The following is a 22,071-nucleotide window of genomic DNA, read 5'->3' on the forward strand; positions in this document are numbered from 1 at the left end:
TTACAGCTAGTTTTTGATTAAATTGAAAATATCTCTATCAAATCGCATTTGGACTAGACTATAAATACTTTCACTTTCCTAACTTAGAGAACAGATATGCCCAACTACATGCTCTACCATTTGCCCTTTTAGCTTTCGATTTGCCTCTCATAAATCAATCTATTTCTAGCTATTTTGTACTATATGTATATTATGCCAACACTGAGCCGCCGCACGCAAAACTATGCTGGACAAGTCAGTTGTCCTTATCGACAGACAGACGTAACATATCCTGCATACATATTTAGCACACACACACACTCACATACACGTCTGGGTTGTTCAACTGGCACTCGTGTTGGCTGTCCAACTGGCAACTGTCAATCATTTCGTTTGGCTTGACTTTTTGCGCCTGCTCTAATTGATATGCAATCAAGCGCATAGCCAAAGCTTCCACTGGCTTTGGCCTCCTGCGCTCAGCCTCCTGCTGCCCACAGCTGTAGAGGCTCCTCTGGCATCTCTACCGCCAGCTGCTGTCATTTGCTTCAATTGCTGCCAGTGACGGCCTCTGACTAGTGAATGGCTTCAGGCATTCGGTCTGTCATATCTGAACATTTTCATGCACTCGCATTTCCAGTTTTTATTTTGCACTCGTCACTCTCCTATTACCTCCAGCTCCTGCCTCTGCTCCTGCTCTTGCTCCCCTTTTTCTACCTCTTCTCCTTCTTCGTCATGTTCTCTGTGTTCTATGTGGTTTTTATTTTGTATTTTTGTATTTTTATTTTGCACTGTGTGTCTGTCTGGCAACACGTTGCTTGCATACAAAATGTTGTTTACTTTCCGCTAAAATTACATTAAGGATGTTTTGCAGGATGCCAATAGATTGTTATTGTCTGCCCCGGTTTCATATGTGACCTACGCTCTCTGGATTCTGATTGCCAAATACCAAATGCGAAGCCAGCCGGCAAACCAAATTGAATCACATAATTGAATTATACCGGAACGTATGCAAAAAAAAAAAAAGTCAAGCCCCACAAAGTTATGCAGATGCTACAGTAATTTTTACAGTCTCCCCTTCGAAAAAAACGCCTTGCGCGTGATCCCAGAGTTTCCCAGGCTTTTCCAGCTACCAGCTCATAAAATATCAATAAAAGTGTTGGGGGAGACGTACTTATATTCCGCTTATGTTGCCTTAAATTATTTAAATATTTTAATATCTTGTTTTAGCTCCTTGTAGTCCCTAATGCACCCTATTTTATGACTTTAACAGAATAAATATTTAATAATATATCAGCTATATGTGAGCCACAGATGTTTAGGCTAACCAATTTATTGAAAGCTCTAAAAGACTAAGACTTTTAAATTATATTATAGCTAAATTATGGCAAAGTGTTTACCTGCTTAAAAACCGATGAAAACATTGAACTCTTTATCTAACATATCTAAAAATTTCTGTTTATACCCATCACAAAATATTCAAAATGAATGATGTCTACAATCTTAACACGCTACTTAAAGCTACTTTCAGCTAATTTCCATTCCTATCTAACAATATCTTAAATTTCAAAGCGCACACATACAAACATATATTCATATATATATATATATATATATATATATATGTATAGAGGTAATTCTTACCTGTTAGCTGGTTTTGTTGTAGCGGCTGCTGCACACGACGCCATTCATTGGGTGAGAAGCGTGAGACAAAGAAGAGCACGATGCTGACACCAATATAGCTGAAGATGACGCTCACCTGTTGGCGAAGCACAATAAAAACAACAAGAGAGAAGCGTGTGAGATGCAGATGGAGATATGATAGCTTTTACTTCTGCTTCAGCTGCAGCCACCTGGTCTTCCTGCAGCCACCTGGTCTTCCTGCTGCTGCCTGCCTGCCAACCTGCCAATCTGCCCCATGCAGACTTTTAGCTACTACTGTATAATTTGGGCGAAAAAAACGAGCATTTTTCATTCAATTTTCTTTACTAATTGAAGCGGAAGCGGCAATGGCTTCCCTAGAAAATGGCAGAACATTAGCTTAATGGGATGCAGTAGCAAGCGTATAAACAAGGTAGCGCAGGTGTTAGACTTGACTGACTAGCAGATACCCTGCATTGTGAATATTTTATATATTTAACGTATTTCCTATTTAAATTGATTTGCATATATTTTTATGTCAATATCAATTGCATAAACTTTTAGGAATTACCTTTCATCTAGTAGTATATACTACTATATACATATGTATTATTAGTATTTTTAGTATTTATTTCTATTACTTTGAAGAGTCTAAAATCTATGCGTCAAACACGTATAAAAATTCCGTCTCTAGGTTTTGTAGTGCCTGAGATATTTGCAGAAAATTTCTGATAATCTATAAATATCGATTTCGTATAAAAAGGTTCAACAAATGTAAAGAATTACGTTCAAAATCTTGTAAGCTCTGATATAAACTCACGCATAAAATATGGATATCTCTCGATGATAGTCTAAGTGAGCTTGAAGCATAACAAACAATCTAAATTGGAATTCTCTTCATATTTGCCTATGACAAGTCGATTCTTGATATTGATCAACAATATATCAAATTTTCTTACGATTGACAATATTATATTAATAATGTAATGTATTTTGCTTTTATATTCTAATTACCCTAAATTGCTGTCTATCGATAATTATCGATTTCTAGGAAAATGCGATAAGTCTTAATAAGTCCTGATGAAACGCAAAAGCTATAACCAAACAAACATCTGCCTCGCCCTTGGTTTCTATTCCACGAAAATTGAACATAGGTATGCCAATAAACTTGACTGTTGATGATTCTTAGGAATTTTTAAATATATTTAGGCAAATGTAAGAAGTTCTATGTTGAAAAAAAAAAAAAAAACAGAATTAATTTCTGAAGAAGACCTACACATACATACTTATATGTATGTATGTATGGATGCGTGTTATATATTCTACTTTTGCCACATTCAAAATGGGTTACAGGGTATATAAACAAAGCCAGGTGCCGTTGGCTCCTGTCGAGGACTTCGACAGTCTGCCATCTGTGCCCCCATGTTTGCCTGTCTGACTGCCAACTGTTGCCGCTGCCGCTACTGCTGCCGTTGCCGTTGCCGTTACCGTTACCGTTGTTGTTGTTGTTGTTGTTGCTCATATTGTTGTCGTTATCAATGCTTCAATGGCTGCCACGGGGCGCGCCTTTGTGTGCGCGCTGGCAAAAAAGAAAAAGGTGTCGTCGACGGCGTCGTCATAGTTGCTTTTATGAACACACACGCCCACACACACATCGAGACTGTAGGCCTGCTCATGTGTGTATGTGTACAATGCGTCATTTAATTTATGATAAATTTTTTGTTCAAGTCTTTTATATTAGCTTGCTAACTTCAACAGGCATCGTCGAGCTTTTTAGCCTTTTTTTTTTGGGCCACCTTTTGCTCTTTGCCTTACGCTCGAAGCAATTTGCATTTGTAATTCTTTGAGCTCATGTCAAAATAAGCGTAAGATTTCACAGCGCTGTTCACTGACTTTTATAAGCGTTTAATTTCGTACGCGTTTTTCTCTACGGTTTATTATATAAAGGATTTACTGCGCTGTCAACATTAGCGGGAAAAGGTTTTAAGCTAGAACACTTTAGGGGCTTAGCAGTCGCTGACTGTGGGGCTTAGAAAATGATATGTAGACGAGTATTCTTTATGAATCATATAACTAAAAATGTTGATAATTTGTTATGATGCTGGAGGTTTATTATCTAGGAAGGGAACCAAAAGTTGAAATGAAGTTAGATATGAGATTTGAGAAAAAGTTGAACATTATAAACAACATTTAACCAAGCAACACAGGGTAATAATTTGTTGACGAGTGGAAAGAGAGAAATTGAAACTCTTGGTTAATTCAGTGGAAATAAGCTTATTACCAGAGTAATATCCCTTACAATCCTTAGCTAGTCTGATTTCTACTATATCCTCGAGTCTCTAGCTATAAATAATTTCCACTTAGATCTCAATCTTAATATAGCATGTATATTGGGCATATTTATGAACTCTTTACCCATAATTTTGCATAATATATTTCAGCTCAATTGAGTTGTCGCTCTCATTTGATTAAAGAGCCAATTCAGCTCTGGAGAGTGTCCTGCGAGTCCTTCGCAACTCTTGTGCCTTTTCGCCGACTCCTATATCAACATCATCAGCTAAATGCTCATATAATTCTGATGGCTGGCCATTATTTAAACAAGCGTCGAGCGGCCAAAAACTTTTGGACTAGCGCCAAATTTAATACTTGACGTCGACGTAATTTTTGCTCGCAGCGCTTGTAGTTGTTGTTTATATAAATGTTTCAAAATAAAATAAAATAAAATAAAGCAACAAAAACAACAAAAAAGGCAAACAGTACATAGAGAAAGAGAAAAGAGAGTAAAAAAAAAGTTTGTCGTTTACTCTATTAAACTTTTCGGGAGCTTACGAGGTAGCAAGTTGAAGCCGAAAACCAAAGGAAATAAATATACAGAAAGTCCAAGTTCTACCCACAAAGTTTCGCACAGAAATAAAATAAGATGAACAAAAATAAATGGAGGGTTGGCAGCGTAAAAATTACCAGGCAATGGCGCTAACGAAAATGAAGGAATTTCTTCTTTTTTCTTTTTTTATTAAAAAATATAAAAAGGAAGCCTGAAAAACAATACAAAAACAAAAAAATTATAGAAACTTTACTCATTTGTATGCAGCGCAAAATTTTGCATTATTTTGACTCGTTACCAAACGTCTGCAAAAAAAATTAAATAAAATAAAAAACAATGCGCCGCACGTCTAGACGTGGATACAGTTACCAGTTATTTGGCTTATATGACGGAATTAATCGCAATTGCCTCTGCTTAAGAAAAAAAATTGGTATATCAAGCTGCTTTTGTCTGCCAATCTCAGCTTAGAGTTGTGCTACAAGTGGAAGATAAGGCTGGCAAGAATGTTGCATAGCAATGAGCTTTTGACAATTTGATCAATTAGTTAAGTAAACTGCCAATATAAGATAGAATAAGACATTTTGTTGCATACAATTTTCTGTCAGTCAGCTTTTTGTCAGCTTTGACCTACACAGAGTTTATGACAATCAGAAGCAAAATTTATAACAATAAGAATTTGAGCTAAAGATATAAAGAATTTTATAACATCCAGCTTTTGTTTGACATAATTCTTGAAAATAAACAAATCCGTATGAAGAAAAAACACATTACGTCTCATAATAAAAAAAGAAACAGCTAAGGTATATAAGACGAACTTAAGCTCTGATCAGTAGTTATATGAAATACAAACAGACAGATCCAGTAATAAAAGCCATCAATATTATTGATAAACTTCCAGCGAATAACAAACGATATATAATTTTCTCTTTTCTAATATACTTCAGATATATAAGAGTTGGCAGAAAGTTTCGCTCAAATACGAAGTCACGAAATTGTTTAAGTAAAATTCCTTGAGCAAACCCATTTCAGTTGCAAAACAAGTCGAAATATGTATGTATAAGTGCTGGCAACCCAGAGTCTAGGCTGTAACTAGGACACGACTAGACAAGGGGACGAGGACGACTCTATGACATCTTGCAGCAGCAGCTCTGGCATGAGCCTTAGTCAAAGTTGCGTTCAAGCCAGTGGCTGGAACGTAAAGTTTCTAATCGAGCTGCTACTACACAGAGACTAGTAGTATATACATACAGATAGAAAGAGCTACATATACGCACCCAAATTTCCTGTGATAAAGGATTCATGAAGCTGAACACGCCGGGCGTTTGCTTCACTGGCTTCTTAATCATAATGGAAATGCCCAGCGACATGAACGGCTTGCTAAAGTCGATGACACGTTCGCGTTCAGCGGTAATCGTCATGGCGGCAATGGCAATATCCGCTTCCTGCTCAAATGAGAGAGTGAAAGAGAAAGGGAGAGAGAGACCATTGCAGTTATAGCTAGCTGTCAGTCACATATAAATATATATATATATATATATATATTTATATATAGTCTCACCTTGCGCACCAGCTCGCCCACCATGCCATCCCAGCCTCCATGCACGGCCGGATTCTCCGAGCCGTAATTGCCATCCTTCACCAGGCGCAGTTCATCTACAAGAAACGTGTATTTAAACAGCTGCTATAGATATCTCTCTATATATATGTATGTGTGTGTATATCTGACAACATCTTTTTCAACTTACATTCAAGTCCCAGCTTCTTGGCCAGCAAGTCAGCCAGATCCTTGCAATAGCCCTCGAAACGTTCATTGCCATGCAGCTTCTCACCAAACGCCGGCTGCTTCATCATTATGTACGGCTCCTCCAGCACCGTCGTGACAATGTACGTGCGATTCTTTTCGAACTCCACATGCGGACGCAAACGCACATATTTAGCATTCAACGGCTGCAGTCCCCCATTGTCATTCCACTCGGCAACTTTTACCTGTGAAAATAAAAGCAAAAGAAAACGGATTTCCGCTTTTATTTAAGTAAAAGACAATGAACTTAATATTCATATTGTGCGGCCGTATTTTACCCTAGTCAAGAGTTGATTGAATTTACCAAACTATAAATATTCAAAATTTGTGTTTCAGTAAACTTGCCTAGCTTAAGTAACTTTTATCAAGTATCCATTAGATTTGTATATACCGAAGTATTCAAAATTCCTAGTTCCTCATTTCTCATATACAGGCATGTAATCATATCAACTGCGCAAAACTAATATACTCCTCCCTAGTTCATTTACTACAGCCGCTGGGTATTCAAACTTCAGCATGCCAAAAATAACAGTACTCGCAGCTGTCCTTTTCTAGCTGCGCTACATAAATTAAAAACAAGCTGCAGGCAATCGCTGCTGGCGATTCATTCCCGTTACATATGCCGTTGACTCTCCCACACCCTCCCTCTCTCGCTCTCTCTCACACTCACTATCTCTATATATATCTCTAGATATACCGTTACATACCATAGCGCTGTTGACGGTCATCTCGACAACGTGCAGGGTGTAATTGACTCGTCTGCCATCGTCGTTGAATTTGATATCGCCGGTGAGCCCCTCGATTTCCACCTGTCAATGGAGACAACAACAACAACAGAATAAGGAGAGGAGAAAAAATAAACCAAAATAAAGAAGAAATATGTAAATGAGCGTCGCTTTTTAATTGCTTTGCCCAGCTTCATCATAATCAGCTTAGTCATTATGACCATGACGTTGATGTCTAGCTCACCTTTCTCAAATAACGGGAAATTTTATCGCCATGCTCCCATGCATTCACCCAGCCCTTGGCTGTATTACAGTCCAAGGCACGCGGCGCGCTGCCAAAGCCGCTGCTGGCATCGCTGCCGCTGCCACCGTTGCTGCCGCTGCCGCCATTGTTGCTGCCATTGGATCCATCGCCGGCAGTGGAGGCCGCTGCCTGGGCCTGGGCAACCATTAGCGTCTGACTGCGACGCTGCACATTGTTCCTGAATTGATCCGGTTTCTTGCGCAGAATTTTGTTGAACGCCTCCACGAGCACAAAGACCGCATCGTACATGAGCGCCGCTTGTGCCTGTGTATAAGTTTAAATTATTAAATTGGTGGGGGCACGGGCCACTCATTTCATTTGCTGGCACTTAATGAGTGTATTACACGCTGTTTTTCACAATTTTCACCCCGATTCTTTTCAATGTTTAATCGAATTGAGAATTTTACGCGACGCGACGATTCACTACAAAAAAATAACTGGATTTTTGGCGAGCGCCTTTTTCACTGCAGAGTTGCACAGCAAACTTTTACAGTAGTCTGTTAAGTAGCAGCAGCAACTATCGTTAAATATAATCTATCGAAACTGCTCGATCGATATGTACTGCTATACAAAAATATCTATAAAGAAGGAACTAGCTAGAATTATGCGAAATATTTTCAAATATTATTCAAAGCTACATCTAAACGAAAGCTTTTGATTCTAATCGATTATTCCTGCCATAATAAATTCTTAACAGCGTCTGATTTATAATCTGTCAAGCTATCACGTGTAAGAGTTAGTTTGTGCCAATAAGAAAATATGATTTTCTAACGACTAGGAGAATCTAGCCTTATTTATTATAAATAAGTTATACAAAATAACAACATTAAAACTTGCGGGGAAACGTATCTAATGAAATTACAGAATGTGTTATGTTTCTTTTAATAGATGATCAAGGTACATTTCTGTAAACCATGTGGCAACCCTGATCAGCATATTCTTATTAGTTGCGCAAAAATCGAAAGGAGCTCATGTAAAATGGCGGATGCACAGAAATTTTCGTGAAGTTTTTGCGTTTTAATAAGTATTTCGCGGATATCTAATTAAAAATCGTATCAGAACTGAAGTTTAACCGACATAATTAATACTATGTTAAACAAAAACTTATATTTGTTATATTGAATAGACATTCAGGCCATGCAAATTTCTTCGCTCATAACTGTGTGAATGTGTGTGTGTGCAGAGCTGAGCACAAGTGAGCACAAAAATGAATGTGTGCATATGAAGAAAGCCTAAGAGTGAGCGAGAGAACGAGCTGCGAACAGCGAAAGAAACGACCGTCAAATTTTCGCGTTCGCAGTATTTTGTATGCGTAATATTTTTTTTTTTTTTTTTTTTTTTTTTTTTTGGTTGTAAATTGTAACTAAAGTTTGCAAATAAGTGAGTGGAAGTTTTCTTCCTTTGCATTTAAAATGCAAAATATGGTTAAAAGTTGCAAAGGCTTTAATTATTGTAAAATTTCTATTGCATACATATATGCATATAAATATATGTATAAGCGTGTGTGCGAGCGGGAGCGCTAAGGTGCGCAACATTTTCAGCTGCTTTTATCGCAATTTATGTGAGTGCAATTTTTTCCCCATGATTTTTTTTTTTTTTATAATTTTTTTGTGTGATGGCGAAATTGCGCTCAAAGGAAAGTGAAATTTTTTTTGTATATAAATTTTTGTTGAAGTGAAACATGTTAAATTCAGAAAAGTTTTAAATTTGTGCCTTTCCTTGTTCTATTTTTTTTTTTTTTTTTTTTTTTCTTTTGTTTTTAATGCTAAAAGCAAAATTGTGTTAAATGTGTAAAATGTAAGTAAAACTTTCTAATTTGTATAGCTCATAAGTAGTAAGGCTTAATTCATGCATACAAATATGCATGAGTATGTGTGTGTGTGTGTGAGTAAAAGAGATTCGCACAAGTCAAATAAACAAATAAGCATTGTCAAAGAGAGCAACGGCAAAAAGGGATTGCCTGTGTATATATGTGTGTATGTGCGTATGTAGAGCGTAACATTGAAGTCCCGAAGCAGAATACAAACTAACATTTAAGCGCCACAAAGTGAAATCTTTGTCAACAAGGATAATGCCAAGGAAATACAAATATAAACAGCACGCAAACTAAACCAACTGTCGAGTAGTTTATGTGTGTGTGTGTGCGTGTGACAAGGACAACGGCATACATATGCATGTGTAACTGTGCCTTTTGTGTGTGCCTTTGACTGAAAGTTGCTGCTGAACTATGTAAAAAGTGAAATCTGTCGCACATTTTGTGCTGTTTGTGTTGCTATTTGACTACACAGAGCGTGAGCGAGAGCGAGACAGTGCGAGAGGAATGCAGCAAAAAGTATGCTACGGCTACAACAGTGTTCATCGTGAAATGTCGTGACTGTGACTGTGAATAGCAAAACTGATTTTCACTTAACAGTCATATGTAGACATGTTAATAGACTAACTAGCTGTTATTAACAGTTTATATTATAAACAACCGCCGATTGATTGAAGCCACTAACTATGTGTATGTTAACAAACAGAGTTAGACATCTTACTGCTGCTGTTATTAACAGCTACCGATTGAATGCAACTGTTTGGTATTAAAAGTCACGTCTAAATTAGTATTGATGGGCTGCTTTTAAAAGTCATATTTATATTATTAGTCAAACTATTTATCTTCTTAGTGAAATAAATAAATATTATTTTCATATAAAAACTTTACAGTCACAGTTGACATCGTAGTCACAGTCACCGTCAGACCTCTCACTATCTAGCTCATCTCTATTCACATCGGTAAACATTAAATGCCAGCAAATATTTAACAGCTAGCAGCAATGACATTGCGTCCTTTGCAACTGCTTGCAGCTAACGTAGCTCTCTCTCTCTCTCTCTCCCTTTCTTTCTTTCACTCTGTCTATTTATAGAGCCTTACCGAAATCGATTCACGGCCAGCACCGACACTAGTCTGTGGGTCGAGCCGCTTCCAGCTGTCATAGAAGTCGCGTACGAGACGACGATTTGTGTCCACAATGCGAAATCCGGTAATGTTAATGGCACCAAATTCGATTATCTCGCTTTCCCAGCGATCGTCCATGACCTGCCAAACGAAATCGATGCACAATGGATGAAAAGTCTGCCATCGCCATTGCCAGTGCCATGGCCATTGTCAAAGCCAGAAGCTCTTGCAATAGCAGCGATAACTATCCTACTTACCAATCCACTCAATAGATAGTGATAGGTGCGACGACCCAAACGCAAATCTCGCACATGTTGTATCAGTATTTGCTTGGCCATTTCCGTTGGGCAATCCAGGACGATGTGCTTGTTGGTAAAGCGTCCGATATGCTCCAGCGTATGCAGGAACTCAATGGCCATGCTGACATTCGAGATGCGCTTGACCAGCTCCACTTGAAAGGACTCGTTCCCCGGCTTCAGGCCCTGGTAGATTTGTTGCAGTCGCAGCAGACCTGCAATGGCAATGGACATGGAGATGTAAGCGAGAGCAGGACTCTAAGTGCGTTAATTAACAGTGGGCGCAGGCAGTAGGATGTATGAGGGGTGAAGGGGCACACATTACAGCTATTATCGCATTAGGTTGCGAATAGCAGCAATAACGATTAGCGGAGTGCTCAAGCTGTGGCTAATTGGATACTGAATTGAAATCGGCTATATGTGTTTCTAGAAATTTGGGTATGTGTACTTATCAATGGAATCTACATGAAACCTGTGCAGAATGTGTTGAGTCGAAATGTGATTCATAAAAATACATATGTACAGACGACGATCTACAGTTCTTGAGAATTCAAATATTTTTTATAGTAAGCTTTTTACGATGCTAAGTTACTCAATGTGGAGCGCTCATTGTTACAGTTTAAATTTATTAAGCTCCAAAAATCATTCGGTTTCGGATTCGCATTCATTCTACTGATGCCCTACTGTGAGACAGCTGCGTTATATCTCACAGATAGTTTCTCATAGTTAGATAGCCATAGTCGTACACACAGCAAACTCGCAAATTGGGGCCTAGAGCAAAGCCACGTTGCATGCACCCCCGTTTGCTGCACGCCCCTGGAATTATCATTGGCCGAGATTTGTATTTGTGTTTATTGAGTTATGTCTCTCTCTCTCTCTTTGCTGCTTTTGTTGCCTTTGCTTTTGCTGCAACTAACTGCATGCTGCATACAACTTTCATTCGCACTTAAACAGATACGCAGGCCTCGAGGCAGCCAAAACTTGTCGATGGGGGACAGATAGGCGACCTAGCTAGACACACAGTCAGGCAGACGGACAGACGGGTAGACGGACGGACATCTAGGCACATAGCTGCACAGATGATTTGTATGACAGCTACGCACAAAAAATAGCCTCACCTCGGCTCCCACTCTCCCCACACACTCTCTCTCTGCTGGCTCTTCCTCTATCAGTCTGTCTCTTTCACTGCAGCTTGAATGCGCCTTCAATTTATGTTTGCGGATAAAATGGGATTTGCTTTGGATTTTGCAATGGCACATGCCTCTGACTCTATTCCATTGAGCGTTACGGCTGACACGCCCATTGAGGCGGTTTGCCGATGCTCACGGCAAAAACACACACACACTCTCCCTCACTCACTCTTGCTCTCTCTCTCTCTCTCTCTCTGTCTATCTCATTCAGTGACTCTATACATATCCAATTTGTTGTTGTTTTGATTTACTCTATATACATATATATCCTGTGCCAATGCCAATGGATGAAGCTGGCTTATACCCTGTATGTTGAGAGAGCGGGGTATGTTAAAATTGAAAATTACAGGGTAGATATCGATCAAATAATTTGTGAATAAATAGTTGAGCATATAAAATAGATTAAACATAGATTTTTAGATTTGACTGAAGATTAGTCAGTTGGTCAGTTACAAATTTATCTATCAAACAATTTGGATACCCCAAACAAGCATGCTCGATAGAGCCTAGCTACAGAATTTCTGACAGCAAATATAGGGTATCAGCACAGTCACATTTAGATACTCATACACTTACCATGTACAGGGTATCAATCACAAGTTTACCTAACTATAGTCCAATATAGGATATCTGCTAGTCGATTACTTCCGCTCAGTTAATTCGTACTTCACTCGAAGAACCAATTTTTTGCGCTGTTTTAGTGCAATAAATTTTGCGCTTTGCCTTTTATACAATTTCATTTGGCCACACGCACATACACACACACAAACACAGAGTCCCACTTCTATCTATCTATAGCCCACTCCAAAGTCAATCGGCTTCTGCCCTGCCACGCCCCCTGTCGCTCCTTTAGTATTTTCTATAGTCCTTACGCTTGGCTCGCCTTTGGATTTGAGTTTTGGGTTTTTGTGTTTTTCGATTTGAGATTTGTCGTTTGGATTTCCATGTGTGTGTGTGCGTGTGTGTGAGCGTGTGTGTGAGCGTGTGTGCGAGCGTGTGTGCGTGTGTGTGCGTATATTGAGAGTGTAATTGAGTAGCGTACTGTGCGCTGGCAGCGGCTGTTGGGCTTTTGTTTTATTTCATTTTTGATATGAAAACATTTGCGACTGCCACGCCCCCTCGCCCATCGAAATTTCTCCGATTCGCTATAATATGTTTGTACCCGAATTGATGGCTCGAAATTGGCTTCGCTGTCTTGATTCTTATTTTTGTTTTATGCTTTGTTCTCATTGTTGCTTTTGGCTTTTCTTCTTTTCTTGTGTTGTTTTTGGGGTATTCTCATTTTCTCACTAAGTGTGGAACATTTTCAAAAAGTCATCAGTATAAATGGAATATATTTACAATTATATTAGAGAAGTTCAATTTCTTATTGTTTACTATATTAAGGGTATTCTCGCATTCTTTTTCAAATGTTTTTTCGTCTTTAGCTTTTATTTGAGAATATAGAATATTTATAGGTTTTAGATATACTATAATTTCTGCTTCTTATTAATTTTTATTTACTATCACCTTATTTATAAATAGTTTAAGGGTATTCCAGTATCAGTTTATCTTATTTTTTATATATCTTCACTTTTCTCCGGCTTCTTTTTAAGTATTTTGGCCTGTGCGTATTTCCGTTTTGTGTTTATTGTTATTTTTTGCGGCCTGTGACCTGTCGTATTGTTTTATGTTCGTTGCTTTCTTAGTCTGCGTTCGCTTTTATTTATGTTGCGAATTTAATTTACAATCATATTTATTTTTTTATGGCCATCTTGAAGCAAATTCAATTATTTTCTCGATTCACCAAATTCACAATGCCAAATTCAATGATTCTTTTTTTTTTTTTCGTTTTAAAGCCAACGAATATGTATTATAGATATATATCTTATACTCTCTCAGTCTCAGCTTCCGTCCCTCTATCTTGAGTATGCCTACTGTGTGTGGCTATGCAAATGCAGCAGAGACTGTCATATCCTGACTCTTGTTTATTTGCTGCTTGTCTATTTTCCACTCACATGCGAAAAGTAAACAAGACAATTTGTTATGTTAAACAAAAGTTAGTTTTGCGGAAATGAAGTTTTCCTCCCATCGGTAGTGACACTCAGACACACACGCATACGCACGCACACTCTCGCACGCACACTCACACACACGCACACACTTAGCTACAGCTAGGCTCTATAAAACACACTAACAAGCAAAACATTTGCTTACATATTTTATGCCCTAACAAATGAGAAAGATAATGGAATTATTATAAGCAAGTTCTGTGCAGACAATTCAGCAGGCCTGAACTCTTAGCATATCTGAAATGTATGTATACGTACATATTTATTTGTATATATGTATATGCATTCACATACATTTCTATATAATTAAGATAGCTTTGATGTATTTAATCTAGCAAATGCTGCAGATACTTTTACTTTTAATGCAGGTTCATAAAATAAAGAGAGTATATAGAGTTTGTACAATGCCAAAGCAATTCAAGTAGCAAAGACTTGGAAAAAAAAAATACAAACCTTCTAGGTATGTAGCCAAAATTACAGTATTTGAAGTCCCTTTGTGGGATTTATCATAGATGACTAAACTATTTTAAGACTCTGAACATGTATTCCGGGTTCAGATACGTACGATTGCATTCTCTTTTGCTTTAAAATTCGTATATACAAATGTTTTTATGAAAAAAGTATTTCTATGCTTTCAATATAGTTCACTGAGAAATGTATATTTATAAAATAAGATGGTTACGAATGTAAAAAATGTTTAATAAATGAAATATGTAAGTGAAATGATTTGAAATTTATTCCATTTTCTTCAACCAATCAATGTTCCTTTCCAATTATGCTTTCTTTCTGTTTGTGCAGCCGTAGCAACTGCTCGATATCGCAATCTCGCCTAGAAACATAACTCCTTAAACCCCTTTTCATACACTCACACACACACATACACAGTTGAAAAGAGCAACTATCCTTAAAGAATATCTTAGATGTTTAACTCTTAAAGCGGAACCGGTCCCCCGACCGTTTGCAACTTGGCTGCTTGTTATGTCCTTTACTTGTTCGCTGTTGTTGTGTGTTGTTATCAGAAACTTTGTTTGGTTTAATTACTTTGAAAGTATGGGCGTGGCAGTGGCTGAGGATTCGGCCTTATGCGCATATGTTCGCAATGGCTTTGCTGACAGCAGGCGGCTTCAAAAATGTATCAAATAACATGAAAGTGAAATCGCTGTAAAAGCCCATTACGGTTAAATTAATGGCTAACAAGCTGGCTGGCAGTTTATGCCAGTCCTGACTTCTGATCGAATCCTTTCCACGCAGTTTATGCAAATTCTCTCCAGATTTTTGTTTGTTCGATTTTTATTATTATATCATTTTCTAGTCGAAGGACAATGCGTGAGCGAACGCATTTCCTTATTATTATTCATGATGTTGCCTGCAATCAGATTTGTTTCTGATTTTTATGCACTCGTTTCGAATGATGAGAATGGAATAAAAACTCGAGGGAAAATAACTGAATGGACTATAGGGTGTATGAGGTATATTCGATTATGGAGTTTAGTAGGATACGTAAACAAAATATTTAGTTTTATGAGGATGCACTATTGGGTATGCTCGACTATGGGTTATTCCTCGTATTGGAAGTATTTTACTTGGATATAGATTTTATTAACAACTCATTCTCAATCAAATTATCAGACCCTACCTACGCAGCAGTTCGTCTACAGGGTATTTAAATGGAATTGCATTGATTTGATTTTGCGGCCTTCTCTAATATTTAAAAGCAATCAAAGCCAATCATTGACAATCAATCGATAAATAAGCGCATTTGCATAAATCTGCACTTGTCTACGGATTTGATTAGCCATCCAGTTTTAAGGATTTAAGCAAGGATTTTTAGTACCTGTTGTTGTGTCCGGATGTTTAATAAAATATTTATAAAGACAGACAAAGAGAGAAGAGAAACGCATAAAGAGAGAGAGAGAGAGAGAGAGAGCGTAGAACTCATTATTTGACCGGCAGATGAGCTGGCAAAAATGTCCTCTATATCCTTTGCTAACCAGGCGATAAATGCAAATGTCTCTCAACTCTGGTCCTCTGTCTCTGTTGCCTGCGTAATAAATTTTCGGAACAACAATGAGTTGAAATGCCTACGCTTGGACAGGAGTCATTCTTTCAATACGACCTCCTGCTGCTGATGCTGTCCCTATGTAAAGGAAACATGAGAATAATACATACGCATAGACACACACATACATATATTATGAGACAGTGTGCTGAAAAATAAGTGAGACATTTACTTTCATTACAGACACTTGATTGTATTCATTCAATATCAACTCAGCTTACATACATATATAGTTAGTATATATGTATGTGAATGCAGACTTTTCTTTGATTTGGCTTATTTGGATTTTTGTATTCAAATAACAGAAGCTGTGTAATATTAGATAAATAATATATTTCATTTTCATTCTTCACACGAAATGTGAATACAAAATGACAAAAATATATTTATATATAAAAAGGAAGAAATGTCCTTGTTGTGGGCTGAAATTGAAATCTATGGAACGTAAATGAAACTTTATTGAAGTCTGAATAAATTTGGCTAGATTAAATTTTTCAGTAAAGTTTATTGAATGTTTATGAATTTTTATTTATTGAGTGATTTAATTATAATATTGGAAGTGTATGCAAATTGTATACATTTTAGTTTGGACAGAGAATTTCCGCATAAAATATGGCAAAAAGGAATGATGGTTTTACTTTAGCAAAGCTCAACTTTAAGATTCTGTCTTTAATCTCTGAAATTTTGCTTAAACTGAATATCTGACTTCTCCGAAAAACTTAAATTTGTATAGTTATCATTATATATATATATATTTTTCACAATAAATATTATTTAGTTTCCAAATTAAATGTGAAAGTAAAGCAAGAAATCAACAAAAATATCTCTAGAGAGCACAGCCGTTTGGGGAATATATTCTTGTCCAACTAGTAGCTGCGGGCACAACATGCGCCAGCTCTCCATGGATTCGTAGACTTACAGTGCGAAAGCCATAATCTTATAGCCCCAAAATTAAAATGGGTGTACGCCAATTTCGCAAGTCGAAGTCGTAAATACAAGCGACAATAAACCCATAAGCTGGCAGGCATATACGCATGAATTAGGGCGCGATGCCCGATGCCCCCAAAAAATAGAAATGGGAAAAATGGAAGACAAAAAATAAAAAAAAAAAAAAATATATATATATATATATATATATATATAGAAAATATTGTGGGTGAACTACCATATAGTGACTATTAGTATTTGTTGTTGTTGTGGTGATTGCTTTAGCGCTGCCAATAGCCATAAATAGGTTTTTGTTTTTGCTATTCCTTGGGTTGGGAGGGTCACTAGGCGAAAAATGTTTCTCCAATTTCTGTGTAATAAACTCGTTTTGCGTGGCACAAATAAACATTCACACACACGCACACTACATACACACACTACATACACAAAAGAGGCAGAATAAGAAGTAGAATAGAATCTCGTATAAGAACAGTTGCCAGCGCTCCACACATGCCGCACAGATGCGAGCCAGGCCAAAAACAAAAGCCGTTAACTTGCTACGTCGTTACGTGCCAAGTAGCCAGCCGATGAGCATATTCCAATACCCTGCTTGAATCCGTTCTCAGTGCTGGCAGCCTGTGTAAACATGCCCATAAACTGAAGAGCTACAATTATTGTGGAGGGCACAAAAAATTGAGAAAAAAAAGAAAGGCGTTGCCTTTGGCCCGACCAGACGAAATCTCAATTTTGAGACAAATATATATGAGTGTCAAAATCTAACACAATAGATATACAAAAGCTGTAAGAAGAAGGCGCATCAGTTAACAATAATATTTTAGCAGGTATATATAGTTCTGTTTATAAAAATAGTAGAGTTGCACTAAATAAAACAAAAATTAAATGAAAATATGAAAAATGAGTTGGCCTTAGTTTGAAAAGAATTAGTATGAGAATCGCTTTACTTTAGATTTGAATTATCTTGATTTTCAGGACTTTATATAGAGAGATATATGTAATCTAATTGAAGCCTAAGAACTGGAAAACTGCGCTAATTGGGTCTATATATATACGTACATTTTTATACCCTGAACCCATTGAAAATGGGAAATCAGGGTATAATGGTTTTGTTGAAATGTATGTAACAGGCAGAAGGAGGCGTGGCAGACCCCACAAAGTACATATATTCTTGATAAGGGCGACGAGCTGAGTCGATTTGGCCCTGTCCGTCTGTCTGTCTGTCCGTCTGTCCGTCTGTCCGTATGTTTGAACGCGTCGATTTCCGAAGATATAAGAGCTAGAGACTTGAATTTTTTTTTAAAATGACCGTATATACAGCGCGGACGTCGAGTTTGCTTTTAAAATTCGATAAATCATCCCGTTATGTTTTTATCGAGTAAAAACATTCAAGTTCAAATCAGTTGCCACTATAGGTAATTGTGAATGATTTTTCTTTTTTTTAAATTTCTCAAATATTCAATATAATATGTAGATCATATGTTGAAAGTTTCATTAAATTCCGTTCAGTCAAAAATTAATAAAAAATAATCAAATATTTGGCCAATTAACAAACGCACGTGCAGCAGCTACAACAGCATCGTATGCGTGTGCACACATACATTCAAACTTCTTCTAGAAACATTCGTTAAATCACATCAGCTGTTAGTTTCGTTTAGTTTTGGTAGATGGCGCAGCAGCAGTGAATCTATTTCAGTTTTGCCAGCGCCACTAGCAAGAGTGGGGTGGCCTAGTGTGTTAGATGTATGACGCTCGATCGAGAAGTCACGGTTCGAATCCCGATCGATGCAACTGATGTTATTTTTTTTTAATTGTTTCAAAATATTTCTATATTTTCATAAATGAGTTTTCTATTTAATTTATATTTTTAAATACACCGAAATTGAAATTTTAACTATACTTTACGTGTGTTTTTAATAGTTTGGTTATTCTAGCAGATTCTTAGAATCACATCAGCAGTTAGTTTCGTTTAGTTTTGGTAGATGGCGCTGCAGCAGTGAATCTAATTGAGTTTTGCCAGCGCCACTAGCAGGAGTGAAGTAGCCTAGTGTGTTAGCTGCATGACGCTCGATCGAGAAGTTGCTGTTCGAATCCCGGTCGATGCAACTGATGTAAACTTCTTTAATTGTTTCAAAACATTTTTATATTTTATTAAATGAGTTTGGTATTTTATTTATATTTTTAAATACATCGAAATTGAAATTTCAGCCATACTAAATGGACATTTTTGCCCATTTGTTAGGTTCAGGGTAGTATCTAGTCGAGTACTCTCGACTAGAGTTTTCTTACTTGTTAGATCTAAATAGCTTTACATGTTTCCGATGTGCTGCTGTACTTTTACGATTCACGTGCTCTTCTTTTTCTTCCTCATCATCTCTTTCTCTCATACAGCAGCACATGCTCCTGGGGCTACTAGTTTTAGTATACTAAAAGCGGGCTGCCAACTTGAGTAACACCTCCAACATTACTCTAACAATATGACGCCCTCTTGTCATGTTAGTTCAGATAGTAATAATATCTTAACTCTTCACAGTTTTTTCTATTTTCTGTATGCTTTGTTAGTCATCTATCGAGTGTTTTTAATACGCAAATATTTGCTTGGCAAACAATCGAAATCTCATGTTCTTTTTTTTTAACATAAGTAAGTCTCGGGTGCCATAAATGAATATTCATATAGATATTCATATCTCACACCTGTGCCAGATTTCATGACTCTTTGTTATGCTTGAAATTTGATTGAGTGCGACTCCTAAACTATGTCAGCCTATTCAAACAACTTAAAACAAACAAACGCCTTGATGCGCACAGAAATACCACAGACGGGCCGAAAGAGAGAGATAGAGTGAGAAAGAAAAGAGAAGGACAAAGTGAAAGAGATTGGTAGATATAGACAGTGAACGAACGTTAACACTCGCTGTGGTTAAATTGATTGAGTGCCATAAAAAAGATTTTCACGTGGCATTCATTAATAATAATAATGCAGACGTCCGCCAGTTGACCAAGCAGCATTGTCTGCCATCGTCTGGCCCTGTCTGTCACTCTATCAACAATATCTATATAAAACCGATGTCTGTCTGCCTCTCTGTCCTCCTGTCTGTATATATGTTTATCCCACAGCCATATAAGCCAATTGGCTGTCAGTGCAGACGGCTGTGTCATTAAGTTTTATTTATAAACTGGCTAAATGGAAAATCCTCGCAAAAACTTATTACAAAGCAAATTGAGCGATTTAACGACGGTAAGAAGGGCAGGCAGATAGCGAAGAGACTGAAAGATAGAGAGAGTGAGAGAGAGAGAGAGAAATTGCATGAAACTCGGCTTTCATAATGAAAGATGATTGACTCCCTTGAGCATGGCCGGAAACTGGGCAAAGCCCACTTGTAGCTCAATCTCACACTATATTAGTTATGCATACACTCAAAGAAAATTGGTTAAAGTTGTCTAATTAGGTAAAGTCTAAAGGAAATTGGGTACAACTCTTCAAATCTATTATATAGTGAATTTTCCGAAATATAATTTAATATATTTTCAAAATATTTATCCACAATTTTTTTTAGTGTAGGCAAATACAAAGGTATATTATACATATATCTGTATATGGTTTATTGTACTCACCATCGTGGGAATCATAGAGATAAATTATTTTGCGCCAGCCATAAAACTGTATTGTATCAATGATTGCCTGATGGTAATCCGGGCGCATGCTGAGGGCAAAGTCCAGGAAGCCAGACGATGGCGTAAGCACCTAAAAACGCGCAAATTATGGAAAACAGCGGTCATATACATACATAAAGAAAGAGATAGATGTGCGTGTGCGTGTACGTGTGCGTGCGCGTGTGATTGTGAGTGAGAGTGAGAGGGATGGCATGGCAGGTTAGTAAACATGAATCATTATTGAGTCCTGTTTGGCGGGACCCATTGTTTCGTTTGGCTCGTTTTGGGCATTTGGCTCACTGATTTATAGAGCTTGTTTGCTTATAAATTTTTAAAGAGCGCCATAGAGAGCATCATTAGGGCAAAAAAGAGACTCTGAGCCTGGTATATTTATGATTATGATTTGGAAGCCCCTCATAAATTGTGCGTTTGTGTTTGGGTGTTTTTTTGCTGTTGTTGTTGTTGTTTGTGAAAAGTTTTGCACACGATTTCAAGGTTAGCAATTTAAGGACAGTCAACGTTGCGTATGATTAATATTTCATATTAAAATAGGCAAACCGGTGCACTTTAATATTTATTAGGCCTTAACGCTGCTTACCTTCTCCGGAAACCAGGGCGTCACAAAGGGCATCTGAAACGTATTCGAGTAGGAGTGGAGCGTATCAAAAGAGTCGGGAGAAACGGCGCCCAGCATGGAGTAAACGCCCCGTGAGAACTGATTACAAACTGTTTGGGAATAGATATAAAATACATATAAAATATATAGTTAAACTTTATTTTTCCCATGCTGTAAAAACTATGGCAAAAATTAGTTTCTGATGAGATTTTATTTGCGTTTTAACTAGTTTCCGACAAACTGTTTACAAATTGAGTTGCCTTTTGATGAGCGGTTTTCAACGTGCTACATTCATAATATATTAAAATGTTTGTGTGCAAAATGTTTTCGAAAGTATTTAAATGCTTTATAAGCAATAACAATTGAGGTAGTTGTGCGTATGTGTAATATCTTGTGAAGTGAGAAATGGAAAATTTAGAGAAGCTGAGAGTATGATAGACATATTAAGGAATATTATATTTCAGTGAATTTTAAGTTTGAATAAAACTTATTTTTTAGTTTTAATTGCAAAGAAAGTTATTTGATTTATTTCATAGTAAATCAAATTATAAATCTATACATAATATTAAATATAGTTTAAACTTAAATATATATACAATTCTTATAAAATTCTAAATAATTAGATATCATGGAAAAATAATCTTAATCCACAAATCTAGCTAAAAATTGACTAAAATTCTAAACGAACTTCACGAAAATCTTATACATTTCATTCTTAACTTTGAAACTCACATTAGCTCAGAAAATTACAGGGTATTTATATAGTAAGCTACTCACTCAGTCGTGACAATTTAAAGGCATCCGCTGTATTGATGACATCGACGTACGCCTGCAGCTCGAAGCGACGCGAAGAGACATTCAGATTATGATTGAGCATGGCGTACTTAAAGGCCGATTGCACCTCGTCCGTGCCCTGTTCGAAGATTGCACCTGTTGCCAAGCAAAATAACAGAAGTAAAGAACAGTCAGAACATGTTTTCTAGCCAATAGCCAATAGCCACAGTTGAAATTGTCAATTAGGTAAGGAGAAAGAGCACTTTAAACTTTGTAATTGGTT

At 37.1% G+C, this 22,071-nt stretch overlaps 1 protein-coding gene across 1 annotated transcript in view; it reads right to left on the bottom strand.

Annotated features, from left to right (window-relative positions):
- LOC6581247 (glutamate receptor 1) overlaps positions 1–22,071 on the bottom strand; it is a 30,162-nt gene that overhangs the window by 3,207 nt on the left and 4,884 nt on the right. The window contains exons 3-13 of the mRNA XM_002006953.4: positions 21,792–21,944; positions 20,997–21,124; positions 20,360–20,489; positions 10,464–10,717; positions 10,183–10,347; positions 7,212–7,535; positions 6,950–7,051; positions 6,187–6,427; positions 6,000–6,094; positions 5,716–5,883; positions 1,621–1,735 (exon numbers count right to left, since the gene is read on the bottom strand). Coding sequence (XP_002006989.3) covers positions 1,621–1,735; positions 5,716–5,883; positions 6,000–6,094; positions 6,187–6,427; positions 6,950–7,051; positions 7,212–7,535; positions 10,183–10,347; positions 10,464–10,717; positions 20,360–20,489; positions 20,997–21,124; positions 21,792–21,944 — 1,875 coding nt within the window. The remainder of the gene's footprint in view (positions 1–1,620; positions 1,736–5,715; positions 5,884–5,999; positions 6,095–6,186; positions 6,428–6,949; positions 7,052–7,211; positions 7,536–10,182; positions 10,348–10,463; positions 10,718–20,359; positions 20,490–20,996; positions 21,125–21,791; positions 21,945–22,071) is intronic.

Source organism: Drosophila mojavensis, unplaced genomic scaffold (assembly GCF_018153725.1).
Source record: "Drosophila mojavensis isolate 15081-1352.22 unplaced genomic scaffold, ASM1815372v1 contig_74, whole genome shotgun sequence".
Lineage (NCBI taxonomy): Eukaryota > Metazoa > Arthropoda > Insecta > Diptera > Drosophilidae > Drosophila > Drosophila mojavensis.